The sequence below is a fragment of the Nelumbo lutea genome, chromosome 3 (genome assembly GCF_056320005.1).
Source record: "Nelumbo lutea isolate HS-2025 chromosome 3, American lotus-T2T, whole genome shotgun sequence".
NCBI lineage: Eukaryota > Viridiplantae > Streptophyta > Magnoliopsida > Proteales > Nelumbonaceae > Nelumbo > Nelumbo lutea.
In genome coordinates, this window is record NC_142686.1 from 54,205,161 (window position 1) to 54,228,418 (window position 23,258).

A 23,258-nucleotide genomic window follows, 5' to 3' on the forward strand; every position below is an offset into this window, starting at 1 on the left:
ACTAACAAAAAAGGGACCTTTGGTAAACCCATACAAACCCATGCAAAACTAACAAAAAAGTTTTTAGAATGATATGGCAACAAACAATTGGAGGGTCCATGTAAAAGATGGTTCTAACGGGCTATAGAATGCAAACTCAATCGAATGTGCCCAAAGCCCAGGCCTGGTCCAGCCTAGACCCATACAGACCTAAGCCAGGGCTATAGCCCTTGTTATAGGTGCTAACTGCTAGGCCCAGGCCTTGCCCGCCCATGGTCTCACCCCTTGGGACTTTGGGTGGGACAACAAATACAACGCGCCAGGTACGGACTAGGGAGGTGCACTGGTGCCTGGTTGGTTGGTTGTATAATCGCCAGACCGTATATTATACGTCTGGCATAGAAGAGATATACGTAACTAATATAATAAAAAAAAAAGAAAAATGGAAGAGATGTACGTAAGTGCGTATGACTCGTCACTCGTGTGAACATTTATGAAGTTTCAGTTGTTATATAGTCTGTTTGTTTCGGGAAGTCGCATGTTAATTGGGTATTTATTTTTTCTGCTCTCTCGTAACAAGGGTTTCGAAGTCTCGATTCTCTGCTCAAAAATGGCAAAATCTCGGTGAAACCGCATCCGATCTCTTGAGAGAAATTCGGTGGAGTTCCTCCATTTCGATACCTCCATCATTATCTCTCCCTGTCAATTTTTCGTTCTGGAGAGGAAGATCGAAGAGTTCGGTTTTAATATATGAAGCATCGGAGCAGAATCAAAAGTGGTGGTTTTCGGAGGCATTGAAGATCTAGCTTTTGTTTAAGTTTGTAAGCTGGAAATCTGGGTTTTCTAGTAGGGGCTGTGTGGCTAGAATTTGAGGAAATGGATGATACTACTTTCATGGCGGTGAAGAAAAATGGGTTGAATTGTCGGAAGATATATTAATTTATTCTGAATTCCTGAGTTTGAAGAATTAGGTTTGTTTTTTTTGCCGGGATTTGTGATTTAGGCTGCGGTATTGAGATCTAGGGTTTCTGTTTTGTTGCGGCGGTTGTATGAGATACATAATTTTGTTCTTATGGATATGGAACTCGTAGGGGATGTGGAGTCCCTTGACCCAGACTTATTGCAGCTTCCGGAGGTGTCTCCTTTGGCACTTAAATCGAATCCTCTCATCGCAGAGGAGCTCTTTTCTCAGTGGCTTTCCCTTCCGGAAACTGGTCGACTGGTATTTGTTTTGCAATCCTTTTATTTCTTTTAAATTTTACAATGGTTTATACCACAAAAAAAAAAAAAATACAATGGCTATCCTGAGTTTTGGTTTTCGTTGGTTCTGCGGCACGTATGTCTTGCTCGATGCTCCATGTACTCCCTAGCTTATTTGTGGTGTTTAAGTTTGTTTTATGCTTTTTAGCCTCTGATGGCAATAAGATGAATTGCTTTTGGGAGTGAATTGTGAGAAAATTGCAATGATTGCATGATGACAGTGGTAACTATCAAATGAGTGTAGTAATTACAAAACGTTATATCAATTTACATATGCTCTTTGTTGTCCAATGAGCCAATCCGAAAAGAAAAAACGAAAACACTTTGATGAAGGAGCATCATTGTTCGTTATAATGTCAGCGAGATATGATGTATTTCGATTAGAATGTTGATGGATCTGACAATCCATTTCCAATTAGATTAGTCAATCAACTTGATGAAGTTGAGCTACTGTTGATATGTTCATGAGGTGTGTGGCATCATGTTCCTTACTGTTGCTGCATCTTGAAGTTTCAAAATAAGACTTGAGGCTACAGGGGGATAAACAGTGTAGTTCACCGAAAAGAAAAAAGAACATGGGAAAAAAGAAAGAGAGTTCAGCAGACTTATTTTAAAAGATACAACCAAAAAACTTTCCTTGGAGTCTGGTCCCAATTGTACCGGAAAACTCTAGATTTGGGATTCATTTGTTGAACCAATATGGTCTCCATCCCTCGTTTGATATTATTTCGGTGAATTCCTTCACATCTTGAAGTTTCAAAATAAGACTTGAGGCTACAGGGGGATAAACAGTGTAGTTCACCTAAAAGAAATAGAAGAAAAGAAAAAAGAAAATGGAAAAAAAAAGAGAGTTCAGCAGACTTATTTTAAAAGATACAACCAAAAAGCTTTCTTGGAGTCTGGTCCTAAATGTACCCGGAAAACTCTAGATTTGGGATTCATTTCTTGAAGCAATATGGTTTCCATCCGTGGGCGTAGTTTGATATTATTTTGGTGAATTCCTTCACATCCACACTTCACATTTTCAAGTTCCAAGAGCTAGGAATTTCCTATTCTTTTTGTCTTTCTCCAGAAAATATTGAAGTCATTTTTTTCATGGATCCTCAACAAAAGAGTGTAGTTTTACTGCCTCTAGGAAAGCAGTCAAAGCACAGGTGTTTTCTGTGAGCCCTGAAATGGGACCTTTGATCTAGTCTTGGGTATATAACTATTGATTTTTGAAGTCACAATATTTCTCTTAAGTGTTTAATTGTATTTCCTTGTTTCTTTTGTAGTTTTTATGGTTTATGATTGTAAATCGAAGCCATTGCCAAAGTATCTGATATGTACTTGTTGAGAGATCTGTACCATCTCAGTGCTTAAAAACAAGGTTTTTGTTGTTTGTAAAGTGGCAACCATGCAATTCTCAAGAAGGGAAAAGCCATGTAGAAGATTAGGAGCAAGGGTGGGTTCATGCTATTGATTTTGATGGTTCTTGTCTTTGTGGTTTGTAGTGTATATGGTGATAGATGTGTGCCATCTAGGTGCTTACTTGAATGCAAATTTTATTTGATGTGACATGTGTTGACAGACCTCAGACCTAGCAAGCTCATCAACAATTAAACTGGATTTCCTAATTTCCTTGGGATTGACCTAATGTAAGCTGGAATGAAGGTTCTTGTTTCTTTCATTTCATTTGAGCGGTGAAGAGAATTACACTCAACCTGAAGGTTTCAGCAATAATAAGAATGAAACATTGGAAGCAGGTCAGCTCTTTGAAAAAAAAAAAACTCGGTGCTAGAACTTGAAATGACTAACAGGAAGACTAATGATGTGCTGGAGCTTAAAGGATAATCTTGCAATTAGAAGATTTAAGAATCAGAAGAGACATCAAACAGTATTGGTGTCAAGTGTTTTTGCTAGACTAAAAGGAGGGCTATTTGGGCTCGGTCCAAGAAAGAAGGGTTTGAAATACAGGAAGTCAGGAAAAGCTAGAAAAAGAAAAAGAGAAAACTGATGCTGCTCTTATCTTATTCAGTTTGTGGGTGAGAAGTACTTGATCGGGGTCTTTGTCTTGTTTCTGGTCTGCTGGCTAGCCTTGGTTTGTGTACTGTTTCTGTTAAGATTGAAGGTGGGTTGTGGGTTTGTTATGTGTCTTGGGATGTTGGTTTTTTATTTCTGGGAAGAGTTTCTTTATGGACTCTTTTTTTTTTTTTTTTTGTATGGGGGAAATATGCTGGTAATTTGAGGGTGGGTTTGGTGTCTGTTTATTTTTCTTCTCTTTTGGCTGACTTCTGGCCTCCTTTCTTGTATTTTCTTTCTTTCTTTCTTTTATCTTAATAAATTTTATTTTATTACCTTAAACAAGAAAATATTTCCTAGGGTATTCCGGAAATGTGCCTATGTTTAAGCAGAGAAACTTAATGACTATGCTCAATGTTGTATAGGCTCAATCTTGAAAGTTGAAACCACCTTGGTTAGATGCATCTACCAGAGATGATTCCCCTTGCTAAAGCTCATGTGTTTTGATATTTAGATTCTGTAATTTGTGGTTATTTGAATATTTCATTTTAGCATTATTATTCCTCTTTGGTATTTGAATACTAGTATTACATCTTTGATCCTATATAGCATATTTTTTTTTTATCTTTTTATAATTAAAAAGAAAATGCATTAAATGAAAGAAAAGAGTACAGGGAGTATATGGGTGAGGGACCTTTTTTTAATTTCCTTCTTATGTTACTTCGAAAAGATTTATATTGTGCCATAATGTTTATGGCTCTATATGGATTGTAATGACTTAACAACATTTGTTATGTGAGCATCAAGTAAATTGCAATAAGGCCTGATGATTTTGTTGAAAGTTTTCTTATCCGAAATTATTTGTTTCTTTTGGAATTATATGCAGGTAAAATCTTTGCTTGATGATGCAAAGGCAGGTACTCCCTTAAATGTCCCAGGCAATTCCACTAGTGCAAATGCTGCTACAAGCAGTTCATTGCCTTCCATGTTTCCTGCTGGAAGTGCACCCCCACTTTCACCAAGAAGCACATCAGGTTCACCACGTCTTATGAAACAGAGGGCAGGCCCTTCTTCTTTAGCTTCTCCACTAAAATTAGTCAGTGAACCAGTAAGAGAAGTCATTCCTCAGGTAATGATTGAAATGAAGTGTTTCCACCTCCTTGATTTGGAAATACTGGATTTCTTTTTCTGCTTAATCTTATGAGGACCAGATTTCATGATATTATGTGTGGAGATAGGTTTTGATAGAGAACTTAAAATGATTGCAGTTCTACTTTCAAAATGGTCCTCCTCCTCCGAATGAACTAAAAGAGCAGTGTTTGTTTAGAATTAATCAGCTTTTCTTTGATCATATGGATGGACTGCAAAATCATGGTTAGTTGTGCACTTGGGTGTTGTTTTCCTTTTTTTCACTACTAAGTGCATTTTAAATTTGGTTCTTTTCTTTTGTTCTTAATCTTTTATTTTTTTTTTGGGGGGGGGGTGGCTTTGGGAGTTGAGGGTGTGAAGTTTGGGTGGTGGTCTTTTCTGATGAGGGATAAACTTCTTTTCTTTCTTTCTTTCTTTCTTTTTTTTTTTTTTAATGACAGAGTTCAAAGCAGTTACAAAGGAAATCTGCAAATTGCCTTCATTTTTCTCTAGTGCCCTTTTCAGAAAGATCGACACTGATTGCATTGGAATTGTAACAAGGTAATCCAGTATTCATTGAAAGTGTATGCTTTATGTAAATGGGTTTGGGTTTTTGTGCCAATTCTGTGCTTCCTTAAAGATTTCCAAGAAAGCTATCTGTTCTTTATTTATTTGCTTGAATATGTAATAACACAATTCTAACATTGTTTTGGAGCCACCTCCATGTATGGTAGGGGTCTAACATATTAAATAACTTTTCATTTCCACAATTGGGCTACTTGACCTCCTGGGGAAGAAAATCCAGCAATTGGAAATTCACTGAAATCAAACCAATAAATGAAGAAGTAAAACACGATGATAGAGCCCACTATGAAGCTTAGGAAATCATGAGAAAAGTCTAGGGTCAAGTGGATTAAGGAGGGGGATGGGAAGACAACTTTTTTTTATTTTATTTTATTTTATTTTTCATGTAGTTGCTAATGGGAACAGAAGAAAGAATTTTGTTTCAATGCTGGGATTGGAGAATGGGGTGGTTCCCAACAGGAAGACATAGCAAAAGATTTTGAGGATGACTTTAAATCAATTTATAGAAGGCCTTTAGATGGAAGATGGAATGTTGAGGGCCTATTTTGGCTTGTGGTACACAATAGTTATCGGGAGATGCTGGATAGAAGGTTTGAGTTAGAAGAGATTAAGGCAGCTGTATTCTCAATGGATAAATCAAGGGCTTCGGGCCCGGATGGATTCACTTTGGCATTATCAAGATTGTTGAGATGCACTCAAGGATGATTTATTCAAAGCTTTTAGGGAATTCCATAATTGTGGGATAATTAATAGGTGTCAATATAACTTTCTTACCCTTGATCCCTGAGAAGGTGGAGGCTCGCCATCCTACGGATTTCAGGTCTATTAGTTTAGTGACCAACATTTACAAAATCATTGCAAAGATCCTGTCCCTAAGAACTAAGAAGCTTCTTCTCTCTATTATCTCCCAGTTCCAAGGGGCCTTTGTTTATGAGAGAAATTATAGATCAGATCCTTATAGCAAATAAATGGGTGGAAGGGCAAAGAAGAATGGGAAGGAAAAGTGTCGTGATTAAGCTGGACTTGGAGAAGCCTTATGATCTTGTAGATTGGGACTTTTTGATTGAAGTTATGAGGAAAAGTGACCTTGGGGAGAGGTGGTGCAAATGGGTCAGGGGATGCTTACAAACTTGTGATATGTATACAAATGTGTGTATGCAAAATTAACACATACACATATGTATATAGTTGGGACGGGCTCAGGCTACCTAAGGGCTAGGCCCTAGCCTGGCCCGAGAAATAAAAAAGTCCAATTTCTTGGGCCCGAGCTCAGCCTGAGGGCTGAAAATCCAAGCCTAGCCCATGTAAAATTTTGGGCTGGGCTGGTTTGGGCTTGGGTTGGGCCCGCCCAAGTTGCACCCCTACAAGGGCGGCTATTTGTTGGACACTCTAGGAAGAAAGAAATCAAGAATTCCTTTAGAAAAAGAAAAAAAGTTGGGAGGCACTTGAAGCCATAACTAACGGAGTGGTTCATTGGGTGAAGACTTTGAAGCTGTTTGAAGATATTCCGGCTGGTGATTTGATGAGAAAGTGGAGGGAAGTAGTTGATTCTGCTCCTCTCAAGGAGATTCTTAGGCCATATTGGTCCCGACCTACAAGTGGCTTCATTAAGCTAAATTTTGACGGTAGCAGTGAAGGAAATCCAGGTCCTTTAGGCATTGGAGGAGTTTTCAGAAATGAGGAAGGAAGAATTATTGCTCATTACTCCAGTCCAATAGGGGTAGGTGATGCTTTCAGAGCTGAAATATTGGCTGTCATGGAAGGAATTCAAAAAGCAAAGGATTTGAATAATAGTAAGCTATCAATTGAGGGAGATTCAAAGTTACGTATTAGCTGGCTGCAAAAGGAAGCGGATGTGGAGTGGTGGGGCTACATGTATGAGAAGAGAAGAATCAAGTGGCTGCTACAAGGGATGGAGGTTACTCTAAAATGGGTTGAAAGGGATGCTAATTCTTTGACAAAACAAGGGGTGGGAAGAAATAGACTCTTTTGGGCTTGGTTGTAATTTTTCATCTTTCTTAGGGAGCGATAAGATATTTTATCTCTTCCTTTCTCTTCTTTGTACTCATTTCTCTTTTAATTAATGTATTCTCTTTCTGTTATTGATCAGGAAAAAAACACTTGTGATTCAAGAGTGAGTCTAGGGGGATATTGACTGCTGGAACATGGTTTAGGAATGATTAGAGGACTAAAGGTAGGTATTGCTTGGGATTGGAAAGTTCCTGGGTCAAACTGCTGATGCAGATTCTCTGTAGGGTTATAGAAAATTGAAAACAAATTTGTAGAGGTTGATTTTCAGTGAAAATTTATAGAGATGTTTAGTATGTTGGAGTGTATAAGGTGAGTTCATTTGAAGGCATTCTAAGCATGCTTTATAGAAAAAGACAAATAGTTCCCCAAGTTTGACTGTTTGAGAAACCACCAAAGTTCTGGAGACTAGGGATTTTGGGTGGAGTTTTAGGGTGAAATTTGGTAGGGTGGAAGGTGTAAGTACTTATGGGTGGTGACCTAATATGTGGGCATTTAGAAATGATTCCATATTAAAAGGTTGAAAACTAATGAAATGGAAACTTTGCTTGTTGAGGAAATGAGCAACACTTTTCTCTTCTTTCCATCCTCTTCTTTTTTTGGTAAGATGGAATTTTATTAGCGGAAAAGAACAGAAATGAGAGCAACATGATTTCTTAATACATGTGGAAGACACTGACAAGCCTCAAATGTACAATGAGCCACATACAATATAAGTGGAAAAGAAAATGAACAAAAAAAAGAGCTTAGAAAGGAAGTCCTCCAATATGACTAAGACCTACCAGCTACTCTTGGAAGAAAGTCGGCTGATCTAATGAGCAACTCTTATTGTTATCTTCTCAATGATGTTATTACTTCCAATTTTTTCTTTTAAGGTTATGGAATCCCTCTATTCTAGAGTATTTGATAAGATTATTCCTTGAGGGCTTCTCATCCTTCTTTATGGTAATACAAATACTTAACATTAAAAAAAGATTGTTGCTCTACATGAAAGTTTCTTGCTGTTTGATAAAAACAATAATATAACAACAATTACTAGAATATTTATAAAAAAACAACAATTACTAGAACTAAAACAAGAAAGGCAATAATGTTGTTAATGATAGCTAAAATCTCCAACTTATTATTATTGTGAGCATCCATATTGGCGGAGGTTAATGGTTTTAAGTTTTATGGGACCTAATAATTTTTTTATCCTCTTTTTGATGCGTACTTTCTTTCTTTTAAGATGTGTGCAGAAGCTGACTTTCTATAGTTGTTTATCTTTTTGTATGACTATGTTTTTGTATTCAATATTTAACACAATTACAATGGCTTCATCAATATCCATACAACATTAATAAGTTTATTTATTTTTATGAGAAATAGAGTTAATTCTGTTGTATGTGGACCCTTTCTTACTCATGCTAGAGGGATTTCCAGAGAACTGCAGTTAACTAGGTTTTTATCCAAGATTGTGGGTATTTTTAAGACTGAATTTCCATTTATGAAGTTTAGTAGGCGGCAGTGGAAAAAGGGATATTGGATGGTTAAGGTTTTCTTAAAACTCTTTGATAGTTTTATTCTCATGTAAGTACAAATTGTGCTGACTATGCCCTCCTAATATTTTTGTAGGGATGCATTTGTTGATTATTGGGTCAATAGGAACATGTTGACAATGGATATAGCAACCCTAATATTTACAATCTTAAAGCAACCAGATCACAAATACCTTACCCAGGTCCGTTTTTGTTTCTGCAAAACTGTGGTATTTTCACTTGCAATATATTGAACTTGGACCTATTTCTGTTTCAGTACAAAGGTTTCCTTTGGAACTTTACTTCTGATTTTGCAATTGTTTTTTGTATGTTTGATTTTGCCCCTATCTCTTTCTTGTATTTAAACTTACTTGTCTTGATTGCAGGATGATTTCAAACCAGTTCTTCGAGAACTTTTGGCCTCTCATCCAGGATTGGAATTCTTACAAAGCACGCCTGAGTTTCAGGAAAGATATGGTATGCCTTTTACTTTATTGACCATTTCTTATGCTGCAGTGCCAGTTATGCATTCTTTGAGTTGCCATTAGGAAATATAACCCTTTCTCATGTTCCCCCTCCCCTTAAAAGGTAACCTATAATATATATACCCATAATATATTCATTAGATAAACAAGTTAGTAATGCCAAAATTTTTGCTTTAACTGCATCTGTATCCCCAATCCAATAGGACCACAAGTGTACTAAAATGACATCTATTATGATCATTGAAGGCCCCTCTGCTCCTGGATGGACCTGTGTTACCAAGAGATGGTCAAAGTAAAGTGTAATCTATCTACCCAATCCAATAGGTAAAGGGGTTGATTGGGGAATGTATGATAGGTTTCTTTGTAGATCATAGAGCGAAATACCCATCTGTTTCTAGATTCCTCACATGACAGCATGTATAACTGCCTTCCAATATAGTTCTCCTCTGGTGCCTAACCCCAGAAATCTCCATTATTGAAGCGTGGAAATAGTTCCAGGGGCCTCTCATTCTGTCCCAATTAGACCCAAAAAGGAATGCTATAATGTTATTGTTACTTTGCAGTGAATGGGTAAATTTGGAGCAGTTTCTACATTCTTTAGACACATAATTTGAGGAGAGGTAAGAACATATGGATATCCTTCTCTTTTATTAATGAGTAAGTTAAAAAGTGGTGATCTTTCCTTTTACAGCCTTCCGCACACACATGCAATAAAAGGAAGCATACCCTAGGTGGAACAAGAAATACCATTTTTATGGTAACACGTGTTCCTTGAGGTTAGAAATCAATATATGGAAAAAAGATTTAAAGGAGAGTTGAACATGGAAATGCTGATATTTGAAGGTATTCCAGGATAGTGGTGGGATGGTTGACCTGGAGACTGTAATTTGAGCCTATAATTAGGGATGAATTCAAGAAATTCAAATGGTTAACTTAACTAGCAACATGACACTAAGGGTTACTCCATTGCGACCTGGGTGACCAGGGTTCAAATCTTGGAAACAGCCACTCTGTATGTGCAGGGGTAAGGCTGTGTACATCTGTCCCTCCCCAGACCCTGTATTGTTGGGTGCCTTGTCCACTGGGCTTCCCTTGCTTAATTAGCAACATGGCACTAAGGATACAATGGGTTTGAAGCTTGGCAAATGGGATGAGGAAAAGGTAAATAGGGAACAATTGTACTGGGTCAGTTAGTTTTTAAGATTTTTTGAGAGGTTGCACCTCAAAAAAATCTAAAGTTGACAAGGATGTTTGTATTGTATATATCTTTTGTTGCTTAATTAATAAAATCTAAAGTTGACAATCAGAAAAAAAAAAGATTTAGTTGTAAACGGACCTAATGATTGGAGCAATTAGGGGTAGGAGGGATAAGCAAACAACTTGCTCTGTCTCGACATTCCTAAAGGGGCATCTTAATGTAGCTTAGAGGGAAATCAAAGAAATTTGGTTTTCTGGCCATTACCAATCCCAGGTCCAATAAAAGAAGTGAAAGTAGGATATTTTTTTGAGCATCTCTCCACAACCGATGCCAAAATGGAGAGAATAATGCCAAAATGCTTAATTGCTCCCATGGAAGTCTCCACATCCACTTCCCCCAAAGAGCAGTTTTTTAGTGATTTACAGCCCAATCCAATACTTCCTTTTGCCTCTGCCCAAATAGGGTGGTTTCTTTTTTCTCTTCGTCTATTTCTATCCCATAAAAACTCCTTTGCAGTTGTTAAATAGGGTTCCTCACCTTAGTTGGTATTTGGAACACAGAAGGACAGTAAATCGGTACATTTGTCAAATCAGCCTTAATGAGTGCATTTTTCTCCTTCAGAGATGTAGTTCCTCTTTGACATGACATATACACAATCAAGAAAGGTGAAGGTATTATGGAAATGTAAGGGGTGCACCACTTTGGTGTATTTGAGGTGAAAGAAATGCAAGAATATTTGAAGGGAAAAATATGTATGTACAACAGCTGACAGATCTCATGGAGAGGAGTTTATTAAGCTGAACTTTGATGGGAGTAGCTGAGGTAACCCTGGACCTTCCGGTATAGGAGGTTTGCTGAGAAATAAAGCCCATAGCATTATATCTTTGTGTTCAGGTCCTGCGGGTGTGGGAGACTCTTTAAGGGCTGAATTACATGCTGCTGTACAAGGAATCCAGATTGCAAACCAGCTAGGAATAGAGCATCTGCTTATTGAAGGGGGGACTCCCAGGTGATAGTTGGTTGGTTGCATGATCCGGATTCTGTGATCTGGGGCTATAGAGATCACCTCAAAAAGTTTAAATGTATAACAAGGGATATGACAATTAGAGTTCAGTGGGTAGGCAGATCAGCAAACTCAATGGCTGACTCACTGCAAAACAGGGGGTTTATCGGGCTGCTTTATTCTTTGTAATTTCATTTGAACTTATAATTTTGTAACCAGTTTTAAAGGAAAGGTCGCATCTCGTGCCTTTCCCTGGGTTGCCTGTAACTCTTATTTGGTGGATTAATAAAATCTTACTCATTTATAAAAAAAAAGGGTGATAGAGCTCAAGATGAAGATAGCACATTGGGTTATGATTTTGGATGAGGTCAAAGGGGTATCTATGAATGATTTGTTGAGAGGGTGGCAACATATGGTGTCTGTGAGTAGAAGAAAGATGATCCAGAGAGCAGTGTGATTCCCTCTTGAAGATGGAAGTTAAAATTGGGTTTTGATGCTTGCAGGTTTGGCAACCCAGGTTCTTCAGGAGTTGAGGAGTATTGAGAGATGCTGGTGGGAAGATTCCACTGAGATACTCAGGCCCAGTTGGTTTTGGCAATGCATGGGGTGTGGAATTAATTTCAGTCTTGTAGGGTTTGAAACTATCAGCTTCTTGTAATCTGGATAATATCACCTCTGCTTGATCGAGAGGTGGAGTGTATACTGCTGCTCGACAAGCTAGAGAAAACTAAAATCTGTATAGCGAATGAAGATGGCTTGTGGTGAAAAGAGTGCAGGAATGGAAAGATTTCGGTGAAATCTTTCTACTTGGCTCTCATCAAAGAAGACATGGCCAGTGATCAAATAAGTGTGGTGTGGGGGAATCCAGTCCCTGCAAGAGTAGAAGCTTTTGCTTGGCTGGTCACTTTGGACAGTGTTCTCACATCAGAACACCTGAAAAACAGGGGATTCAGCATGGCTACATAGTCGGAGGAAGAAATTGCTTTTCACTTAAGGGTGTCAATGGACCGGTTTTGGATTAGACTCCATCCAGTCCAAAATCTATTTGGATGGATTGGACGGACCAGCAAGACATATTGGATTGAACCAGTCTGGTTCAAGATATTTATTAGATTGGATTGGACCTGGTCCATCCATAATAAATTTATATTGGATTGGGTGGGATTAAGCCAATGTCTGGTCCATTGATATAAGATAAGAATATAGGTGTCAATGGACCAGGTTTGGGTTGAAACCAATCTAAATCAAAATGGATTTAAACAGATTAGATGGTCCAGACATTGAATTGGACCAGTCCAAAATGGTCCAAAATATTCATTGGACTGAGTTGGACCTGGTCCATTTATAATGGACTCACATTGGACTGGATCGGATTGGACCAAATCCAGTCTAATTGACACCCCTGTTTTCGCTCATTCTTCTCTTGCAAGTGGGCAAACTTTATTTGGAGATATTACTCATTTCTTTTTGAAGTTCCCATTTTCCAGCCATCCTCGACAGCGGAGATATTTGTTTCATGGCCAAGGTTCAGAGGAAGCAAGAAAGCTAAAATTGTATGGAGTTGCATTCCATCTGCAGTGTGTTGGACACTTGGTGTGAGAGGAACAGGAGGTTTTTTGAGGAAAAAGGAAAGAATCTTGAAGCAGTGGTGGCTTTGGTTGGAAAGTACGTCACAAGCTGGGTCCTTTCTCTTCAAGAATTTGAGCAAACAAGCAATTCAGACTTCATAGAGAACTTCTGGGATCTTCTTGAGATTCAAGCTTGTATTGCAAATCTTTTTTTTTTTTTGATCAGAAAAGGTGATTTTATTAAGAAAAATGAGATGAGAATTAGTACAGAAATTGAGTAGCCTCGGCTACCCCATTAGACTTTTAAATTTCTACCTAAGATTTTGCTTTACAGCCTTACAACTGAGCCCAAAAACAATGTTCCCTATTAGCCCCTTGCTTTGCTGGCTGGTCCACAAACCAATTTGCTGCTCCTGGAGTCCACTGAAATAATAACTGCATGTCCTTGGTAATGTGATTAAGTTTCTTGATCTCATTTCTGAACACCCATGGAGTCTATCCATTCTGCTTTAGCCAGCTTATAATTACTTTGGAATCACCTTCTACAATCAGCTTTCTCACACCTATTTCCATGGCTTTTTGTATTCCAAAGACCACCGCTTTTAGCTCAGCTGTAATGGAGTCTCCCCATCCAATAGGGCTCGAATACTGCCCCTCTATTTTCCCCATGTCATCTCTTATGACCCACCAATTCCAGCCTCACCCGGGTTGCCAAAGCTGCTCCCATTAAAGTTTAATTTGAGAAATTCAGGAGGATCCCAATTTCTTAAAACCTTTTTTTTGCTGATGACGAGGATGCTACAATCCTCCAGTTCCTGATTATATCATCCACAGTAAAGTCTGAGATCAATCTCATAGATTTTACCCATGAGATCACTTTTATCATAATCCCTTCTATCTGTAATTCCTTACACCTTTTCTTTCCTTAAAAAATTCTCTGATTTCTTTCCTCCCATAACATCCAAAGCACTTCTGCCCGTGTGCATCTCCACAGAGTTCTTCCTACTTGTATTGCAAATCTTTTTAATTTGGACTGGTGTATTGGCGTTTCGCCTTGGCACCTGATCTGATTGTACTTGTTTTTCTTTTTAATAAAATCTTTTTATCCTTACTCTTCAAAAAAAAATGTTTAGGGGGGGCTGCCAAGTAGTGATTTTCTGTCTATGTTTAGGAAAAGAAACTCCATGGATCTTCAGGTATGCTGTCAGAGAAATTATATTTCTGGGGAATTAAATGAACAGCTCGTCCAAGTTTCCAACTGGATTGCTAAGAGTGCAAATGAGGTTGCGGATGAACTAGCCAGGGGCACCTCATGGAACTGTAAGAGTGTTTTTTTTTTTTTTGGCGGGGGGGGGGCACAGGAAACTGATCTGTAATTCATATGCTATTATTTTTCTGTTAGCTTATATGCTGTTGTATATTGTCTTTGGCATTTTTGTCAACAAGGTTTCTCACATTAATGAATGGATATCAGTTACTTAAAAAATGTAATTTCTTCCATGTTTCCTATCTTTTCTTGTAAGACTAGTAAAACAGCTAGGCTTACAAGAGATAAAAGTGGAAGGAGACTCAAAATTGGTTATTTGCTCGACAAGACAAATGAATTCAGCACCTTGGAGTTACAGGCACATTTTCAGGTAGATAGGTTACCTATCTTAGGAACTTAATGCCTACATTACATGGATTAGAAGAGCCACAAATGGGACAGCAGATGTATTAGAAAAACAAGGGGTTAACAGACATCAATTATTCTGGGAAAAATTGTAATATGTGGTATTTGGGTTTGGTTGGAATTTCCAACGTTGTACTAAACTTATAATTCTTTTCTAATGTAATAAATTTCTTCTGTTGATAAAACAAAAAAACTTCTTCTAATAGGTTGTGTCCTCGGTTTGTAACTTGTATTTTCCTTGGCTATCTGTCTACACAGATGTGAGATAAATTTTATGGCCTAGTGTTGCAAAAAGTGTACGTCTATGGATTTTACATTTTTTGAGCTCCATTCCTTTTTCCCTGCCTCCACTTATGGGGAGAAATGTGATAATAGTGAGAATGTGAGATGAGACAGTTTTTTCTCACTCTGCAGCCTTCACAACCTGAACTCTAGGTCTATAATCGTTTTCCTAAGAATTAGCCATAGACACATCAGCCCTCCTCTTCTTGAATCAGCTATATCTGAATTTATTCTTGGTGATATTGATTTACCTATTGTTCATTACGCTTCCACTTTTGCTTTGTCTCCTTTTTCATTTTTGATCAGCACTGTTGCTTTGTTGCTTTGTCTCCTTCCTATCATGCCTTTGTGTCTGCCATGTATAGTGTATCTATTCATAGAAGTGTTGCAGAGGTGTTGGAACTACCTAAATGGAAGATTGTAATGTATGAAGAGATTTATGCCCTTCATAAAAATCACGTGGGTTTTTGTTGATCTTCCAAAGGGAAATAAACTTGTAGGTTGCAATTGGGTTTCTTTGTGAAGCATTGTGTAGATAGGTCTATATAGAGATACAAGGCAAGGTTAATTGCAAAAGGGTTTCTTTAGATGCATGACATTTATCTAGTTGCTATGATGAACTCTATATGAGTTCTCTTATCTTTGGTTGTAAGTTTTTTATGGCCCTTTCATTATCTGTATGTGAAGAATGCTTTCTTGAATGGGGATCTAGATGAAAAAGTATATATGGTCTAGCTACTAGGTTTCCAACTCCAAGGCAGTGAGGGTAAAGTTTGTTACTTGAAGAAGTCTTTGTATGGCTTGAAACAATCTTCTATGGATTTGTTTAGGATATTTACCAAGGTGGTCCAATTGGTGGGTTTTAAATAGTTTCAAGTAGACCATATGTTATTTGTCAAGAGGATGGATGACCATGTAGCTATCTTGATTGTATATGTAGTTGACATAGTAATGACAGGAAATTGGGAGAAGGAATCCAAAAGTTAATGTATTTTATAGTATCTTAGTTTGAAGTTAAAGGATCTTGCCCCTTTGAAATACATCATTTGCATTGAAGTTGCAAGGCTGTAGAAGGGTATTTTTATCACTCAAAGGAATTACATCCTATATCTACTTAAGGACACAAGGAAGTTGGGGTGTAAGCCACCTGACACTTTTATGGATCTTCATAGACTTGGGGATAATAGCAGAGAAGCATTACTAAATCCATAGCAATGCCAGAGACTCATTGAGAGGCTGTTATACTTGTCTCTGTCTCGGTCAGATATTGCTTTTACAGTGAGTGTCCAATGCACTCACCTAAGGTCTCTCTCTTCACAGTTGTATAATGCGTCTTTGCTTCTTGAAAGTGAACCCAAGTAGAGGACTTATTTTCTAAAAACAGGGCCACAGTATAGTGGAAGGGTACACTAACACTGATTGGGCTGGATTTATTGAAGATAGGAGGTTCACCACAGGCTATTGCATCCTTGTGCGGGGAACTCTAGTCAGATGGAGGAGTAAGAGGCAAATCGTTGTAGTTAGATTGAGTGCAGAGACTGAATATGGGGTCATGGCACAAGGAGTAGCTGAAATCTTGTGGTAAAAAATCTTGTTGCTCAATTGAGTTTTCAAACATCAAGTTCAATTTCACAGTATTGCTATAATGAGGTAGTTAAAAGTAGTAATTTCATTGTATTGTGATATAGTGGTGATTTTGGCTAAGCAAAGAAGTAAGCGATTAGAACAAGGTTGGATAGGTTATTTGTTGGCATTTCAAGTTAAAAAGGCCAATAATAATTTCTCACTTCGACAAGCAAAGAGCTCTTTTGGATGTGCTTGATGAGCCTATTGTAGGTGTTGCTGAAACAATCTACACACATGGTGGTCAAGTAATGATCACTAAATGGTGCTCACTCTCAAAATTGAAGGAAATATTGTCAGGAGATGGAGTGACTGTAAGAGTTCTGGGTTTGCCTTTTAATCATTGGCAGGTGGAAACATTTTAATCGATTGCTTCTTTATGTGGGGTGGAGTTTTTGTTGAGGATCTCCACTCGAAAGCAATGAGATTAGTTAACGAGAAACCAGAATGTATTCCTAGAAAGATTGAGGTAATTTCATCCGAGATTTCTATGAATGTTTGGCCTGATGATGTCCATTGAAGTTGTCCTGTGGAGTGAAGGTTGTAGGAAGGGATATGAAGAGTTTGAAAGGTATGTGTTATGTGGCAAGCTTGGGTTGGCCTATTCAAATGAACAGGATCACAATGTTCAAGGAGCCCAACAATGGGTTGGAAATGAAGGTGAAGCGTGCCAAATAACCATATTGAGTATTTCTCAAAGTAATGTGGGACAACGCTTGGCATCGCTTTTGAATAGGAGCTAGCGAATGAAGTTGATGTCGCTTGTCCTGATGCAGAAAAGGATGGATTGGGGGATAAGGAGTTTAAAGAGGAATCTAGTGAGAAACTAGGGCATGTTTGATTGGATTCTTTAATTAACCAAGGCCAAACATGTGAGACCTTAAGTGGTCATATGTTTGGAGGAGATCTTAAGGGTGATTGAGAGTTGGATTCGAGGCTAAATACATCATGTGGGCTGTGGAGGCTTAAGTCACTTGGCAGGTGTAGTATTCATGTGCCAAGGTTTGGGCCTGGGCTTGTGTGGTTAAAAGATGGGCCAAATAGTAACAATAAAATGTCAAGGTCGATGTTTAAAGAAGGCTTAGGTGGAACTTTCATTAAATAATAAAGAAATAAGTACAAAGCAGAAGGGGAGAGGTAAAACCTCTTAACCTTCCCCTAGAGAGAAACCAACAATTTACAATATAGCCCAAAACAGATGTTCCCTTACCACCCCTTGTTTAGCAATATTATGCAAAGGAGTTAGTGCTTCTCTTTACCCACTGTAACTGAATTTCCAGGTCTTGTGCTAACTGATTATACAATTGTTTTTCATTAGCATACTTCCATAGACCACTATCTTCTTTTGCAGCCAGCCAATAACCAGTTTTGAATCTCTTTCACCAATAAGCTTGTGACAATTCAACTCCTTAGCATTCTTCATTCCTTCCATTACTGCTAAGATCTCAGCCCGAAGTGAGTCGCCAACACCAACAGAACCAGAAAATAGAGCAATGACTTTTCCTTCATCTCTAAAGTGTCCAACTATGCCAGATGGCCCCGGGCTACCTTCACTACTGCCATCAAAGTTCAATTTAATGAATCTAGGGGCTGGTGGAGACCAAAGGGGGGTCATTTTGGTCTTTGCAGGGGCTGAATCAGCCACATCCTTCCAGTTTCTTCTGCTCATATCTGTGGAGATACCTTCAAACAATTCCATAGATTGCACCCACTATTACCACTCTAATAGTAACTGCCTCAATAATGTCCTCCTTACTCCTTTCTTTGTTTGAAAAAATTATCGAGTTCCTTTCTTCCTAGACTGTCCTGCATATAGCAGCCCTAACACACCTCAATAGAGTTCTACTCCTCTTCCTTGGCTATCTGAAGAAAGAAGAGGCAAACAAGCTTTGTACATTCCAATGGGGGGTCATGTGCAATCAAATAAGGAGAGAAACCAAACTCAAGTATCTTAAACAAAGGAGCAATATATTAATAGGTGAAAGCAGCTCTCACCATTAGCCTTACAAAGGATACACCAATTGGGAGATAAGCACCGGTTAGGTCTTTTTCTTTGGAGCAAATCACAAGTGTTACACCTTCCCAGCAAAAAGCCCCAAACCTAGGAGGAATTGGTTTTCCCCAAACATCGAGAGACTGGAAAATTATTTCCAAGGCTATCAGAAGGCTGCACTAAGGCTTTGAAAATAGAGGCACAAGAAAAGACACCAGAAGAAATCAAAGTCCAAATCCTGCTATCCCCTCACCCCGGATTCAAAACCACCCCAGCCAATAACTGAATTAGAGCTGAAACAGAATGGATTTCAGAGTCCCTAAAACCCCTTCTAAAACCGAAGTCCCATTAAAAACCAAAACCTGAGTCAGAAGGGACCAAAAAATTGGACACTGGCTCATCTTTAAAGGAAGAAAGGGAATACAAAGAAGGGAATTGATCTTTCAAGCACACATCCCCCATCCACTTATGCTCCCAAAATTTCACCCAGTTACCAGAACAAAGATCATACTTGATATAAGCCAAAAAGGAAGGAAGAACAGCATGAATAGATTTCCATGGAGAAGCTCGTTTATCTCTAGCCAGGACTCCAGCATCCCAACCATCAGCTACTGCCCTTATCATCTTCCTTGGATAGTTTTAGTTTTCTTGATCATTTTTGTAAGATGATGGTAGAATGTTTGCTATGTTTTTGGGACCAATAGGAGTGGGAGACTCATTGAGAGTGGAGGCGATGCCTTTGCTTCAAGGTGTAAGATATGCCAAACAGTTGCGGTTGCATCAAATTGAGATAGAAGGAGACTCTAAATTTTTAATTAATCGGTTGCAATCAGATATATTGGGAGCCTGGATATAGACAACCTATAAGGTTGGTGCTTGCTTTAAGTGGACTAGAAGATCAGCTAATGGACTAGCTGATACCTTAGACAAACAAGGGACTATGAGGGCGAGTTTCTTCTGGGAAGTGTTGTAATAAAGATAACCTTGGGCTCAATACCCTACTTTTGGGGTTGACAGTTGTATCCCAATTTTATATTAATGAAGTTACAGTTTCCAATAAAAAAATCATTCTTGTTAGGCTTAGGTGGAAAGTCTGACTAGGGGCTACACATGGCAAGTGTCCAAGTATATTTACAAGGATCATGGGGTAGAGACAGGAAAAGATTGAAAGTCTGGCTAAGAAGGATGATAGAAAAGAAGAAAAAGAAGGGGAAGTTTTTGAAGTTGTAATCAACTGGAGATTTTAATCCTGGCTAGGTAAGCGTGCTAAAGTTAGAAGTGTTAGCTCTGGTATTTCTTCTGTTAATGGAGAATTTGGAGGTGATAGAGGGAATTTCTAGATTAAATAAAGTTTTAGGAAAAAACCCTGATGAACTGAGTTAGGATAGAGCAGGAAGTAATTTGGGTGAAATGGAAAAAGAAAGTGAGCTTTGCTCACAAGAATTGCAGATGTTAACTGAAAACTTCTAGGTTCAGAAGAGGTCTGGTTCTGGTGCTATTTGTGTAGGGGATATTGAGAAAGAAGTTGATGCTGAGACGGGAAGGGGGGGGAGGTGAAAAGAGAGGAGATGGGACTTCTCTGTCACTTTCCTATAAACTTTTGACTAAGAGATCTGGTTCTGGTATTTTAAGTTTCTTCCGTTGATGGAGAATTTGAAGGTGACAAAGAGGGAATTTCTAGATTAAATAAAGTTTTAGGAAAAACCTCTGAGGCAGTTGGAAGTGAAAGTGATGAGTGGTTAGAATCAAGTGAGGATGAGGTTATTTTTGATGAAGTTCATGAAGTTGGTAGCTCAATTCTGGGTCTTCGATTTATAGGGGGTGAAGTATATTCTATGAAGACTTTTAAGAGACTGTAGGAAAAATATCCATTGCATAAGGGACGGATGAAGAAGCTGAAAGAAATTGTTTGGAGGCTGGTGATAATCCTGCCGATCTTGTTTTGGATGGAGCTGTGGGGATGCTATTGGAGATGGTGGGACAGAGATGGTGTTGTGTTTCTGCCTTGAATTCCAGTTTATGACCTGCCTCGAATTATGGACCATGTAAATTTTCGTGTGTGCTTGAGTACTCTCTTGTTCTTTTTTTTTTTTTCTTCCTGTTTTGTCTACTTGCCAATCATATTTTCAGAACCTGAATTTTGTTCGTTCTGCAACACAACCCAACTTGAGGGGGAATGCCATGAGCATTTGTTTTATTCTATTTTAGGTGTAAGGGTAGTATCATCATTTTATCATTCTTTTTAAGACACTCTTAATATGGAAAGGTTGTGTCGTGCTGCTACATCCCTAATGATTGATTTCTCCTCACATTCTGTTTTCTTCTTCTTGCTGTCTTCTCTTTTTCTTAATCTTTCCATGACAGATGACAATTTGCTACAAGGATGCTATCTACAATTTGTCATGCACGAATGGAAGTGCTTTGCCTATATGCCACCAGCTTGCCAACGGCTTCTTTAAGATGAAAGGAGAGAACCTTGGCAATAATTTTATGGATCAATCCACTAGTCTAATCTGTCATAAGTGTTTGATTTCTGAGCCCCCCTTCTTTGAGATGAGAGTTAGAAATGTGGTCCCGTTTCCCATATTAACAATAGCAACACTGTAAAAGTATTCAAACACCTTTAGATGGCTCTTTTTAAAGCCATCCCAACATTAATGAAAAAAATCCATCAAAAAACCATATGTCCTTGGAGCTTTGTCATCAACCATTGAGAAAACTACCGTAAAACTGCCATTTCAATTCCCTATTCTTTAAACTGCTGTATTCATCTGCTCTTTTCTTCAGAATTTTTAGGGTGGGGCCTTAAGCTTCTTCCCAATGTGTAGAGATAGGTGAAAGAAGCTATGGGTCCTCTTGCAAGGACACTTTTCCTTTGCTTGGCCTTCAATGTGAATTGAATATTGGAAATAATGTACCTCCTGCAATTATCATAACTCTGGAAACATCTTCTGTTTCCGTCCCTTCTTCAATCCTTGCAGAGCATTTTCTCCAATGAATTTCTTCTTGGTGAATCAGCTTTTACCTCTCTTTGTTGTGGTCACTCCCTTCTTTTGCTCACTGTCAAGAATTTCAATCCATCTTTTTTTTTGTCCAAGCTGTCAATCTTGGGAACTTAGCTTCACTAATAAATCGAAAAACTTTTACATGGCTTGAATTTCCTTTTTTGTGGGCACAGTTGTAAATAGTCTAAAGTGAAAGGGGAGAGATAACAGGTTGTATCTCTCAAGGGATGATTGTATATTTGTACTTTTTACTGTTACTTCAATCTTAGTAAAGTTCATGGTTATTGATCAATAAAAAAATTCCTTCTTCATTTACTGGAGTTTGTTTCTATACCAAAATGCTATCCACCTATGATACCTGTATACCTGTACAAAGGGTGCTGTATCATAACAGATGCTTAAATTTTTAGTGCAAATATCCAATACTGTATTGATCTGTGTCCTTGCTGTATCTGGGTCTCTACCCTTCTCACAACTCTTTAATTAGATCATGAAACCTGTGCTGAAGAACCCAAAACTTATGAATCTGATTGGAGATCTCCTATTTGCTTATCCTATCTGAATGATGGGTATGGCACTGGCACGCAATAGATGTAATGATCTATAGTTCCTATAGGCCTATTTCCTCAAGTTTATTTTTCAATCTGATACCGTTACATTTTCAATCTATTTATGATGAAATCTAACCCAAATTCCCATCACAATGGGGCAGCTGAAACTGTCATATACAGAATATTTTATTACATAAATAGGTCAGGGAATGGCCATCTTACTCTCAGGGAGCTGAAACGTGGAAATCTTATTGCTGCAATGCAACATGCAGATGAGGAAGAGGATATTAACAAAGTTCTGAGGTAGGCCCCTATCATCTGAAAATTTTTCTAGTTATTTGCATTATGGAAGAGATTATTTTGACGTGGATTATAATGTTTGATTTTCCTTTTTCTTGTTTCAACTTACTCAGATTGTAATAGTCACATTGACTCAATTGCTTTTGAGGTTTGCCAGTTTCTTTCAATTGCTTTCTTGCATGCACAGCAGTCGTTAGCCTATGGGGTTAGTTCCTTAAGACCTAAAAGCACAGAGACAAGGTAGTAAGAGAATGGTTAATTTGAGCTTCTAGTTTTGGATTCAATATGGGCTAAAATGAGGCCTCTTGACTGGCTCATATTTGGGTGATAGTTAGCCTGCATCTCACTAAAGCCATGCCATGGGAACAATGGTCACTAAAGGCTGTCATGGGCCCAGTGTTATCAAAGCATTGACTTATCTACTGACTAGCCAATTTGGGGGGTTGCTGGATACATTGCTAACTAGTTGATTGATACCCTTGCTGTGGTCGCCTTGGCTGACTAAGCAATGAGTGGGTGAGTAGATGAACTGATGTATAGTTGACCCAGTCAACGAAAAAATTATTTGATCAATTTATAGAAAACGGCATGGAAAATGAAATGACAGTACTGCAAAATCAGATTTGAACACTATTGAAGATTTCTGCTTCTATTGTTTTTTCCTTTTTTTTTTTTTCTTTTGATCATTTGAAAGATTTGTATAGTATTCCCACTCTTAGGAAGATCTGCTTTGAGAATTATGCTTAAGCTTTGTAATCCATGTCTGGACTTACCTTGAATCTTTGTCCTTGGCATTGTATCTTTGTGGCTTCACTAGGTATTCAACTTTTTGACCGTGAAATTTTTTAATAAAAAATTTGACCACAAAAGCTGTTATGCGATAACTCCAGAATTAATGATATTACTTAATCCAAGGAAAATTATCATTTGGCACTGATTGGGATGTTCAAATGGGTGGTTGATGATTCTTTTGATGCATGTTGTCAATTTGATCTGTTGCAATTTATTCGCCATCAAATAGTTATTTCAATGATGTTGGCTTGTACTTATTTAAATTTTTGACACTCAGATTTAGCTGGA

The 23,258-nt window shown here is 38.1% G+C and overlaps 1 protein-coding gene across 1 annotated transcript in view; it reads left to right on the top strand.

Moving 5' to 3' along the window:
• The first annotated feature begins 452 nt into the window (after positions 1-452).
• LOC148865028 (serine/threonine protein phosphatase 2A regulatory subunit B''beta-like) overlaps positions 453-23,258 on the top strand; it is a 49,879-nt gene continuing 27,073 nt past the window's right edge. Inside the window, exons 1-7 of the mRNA XM_088977084.1 lie at positions 453-1,201; positions 4,127-4,369; positions 4,509-4,614; positions 4,830-4,929; positions 8,596-8,701; positions 8,885-8,975; positions 22,040-22,181. Coding sequence (XP_088833210.1) covers positions 1,052-1,201; positions 4,127-4,369; positions 4,509-4,614; positions 4,830-4,929; positions 8,596-8,701; positions 8,885-8,975; positions 22,040-22,181 — 938 coding nt within the window. The 5' untranslated portion in view covers positions 453-1,051. The remainder of the gene's footprint in view (positions 1,202-4,126; positions 4,370-4,508; positions 4,615-4,829; positions 4,930-8,595; positions 8,702-8,884; positions 8,976-22,039; positions 22,182-23,258) is intronic.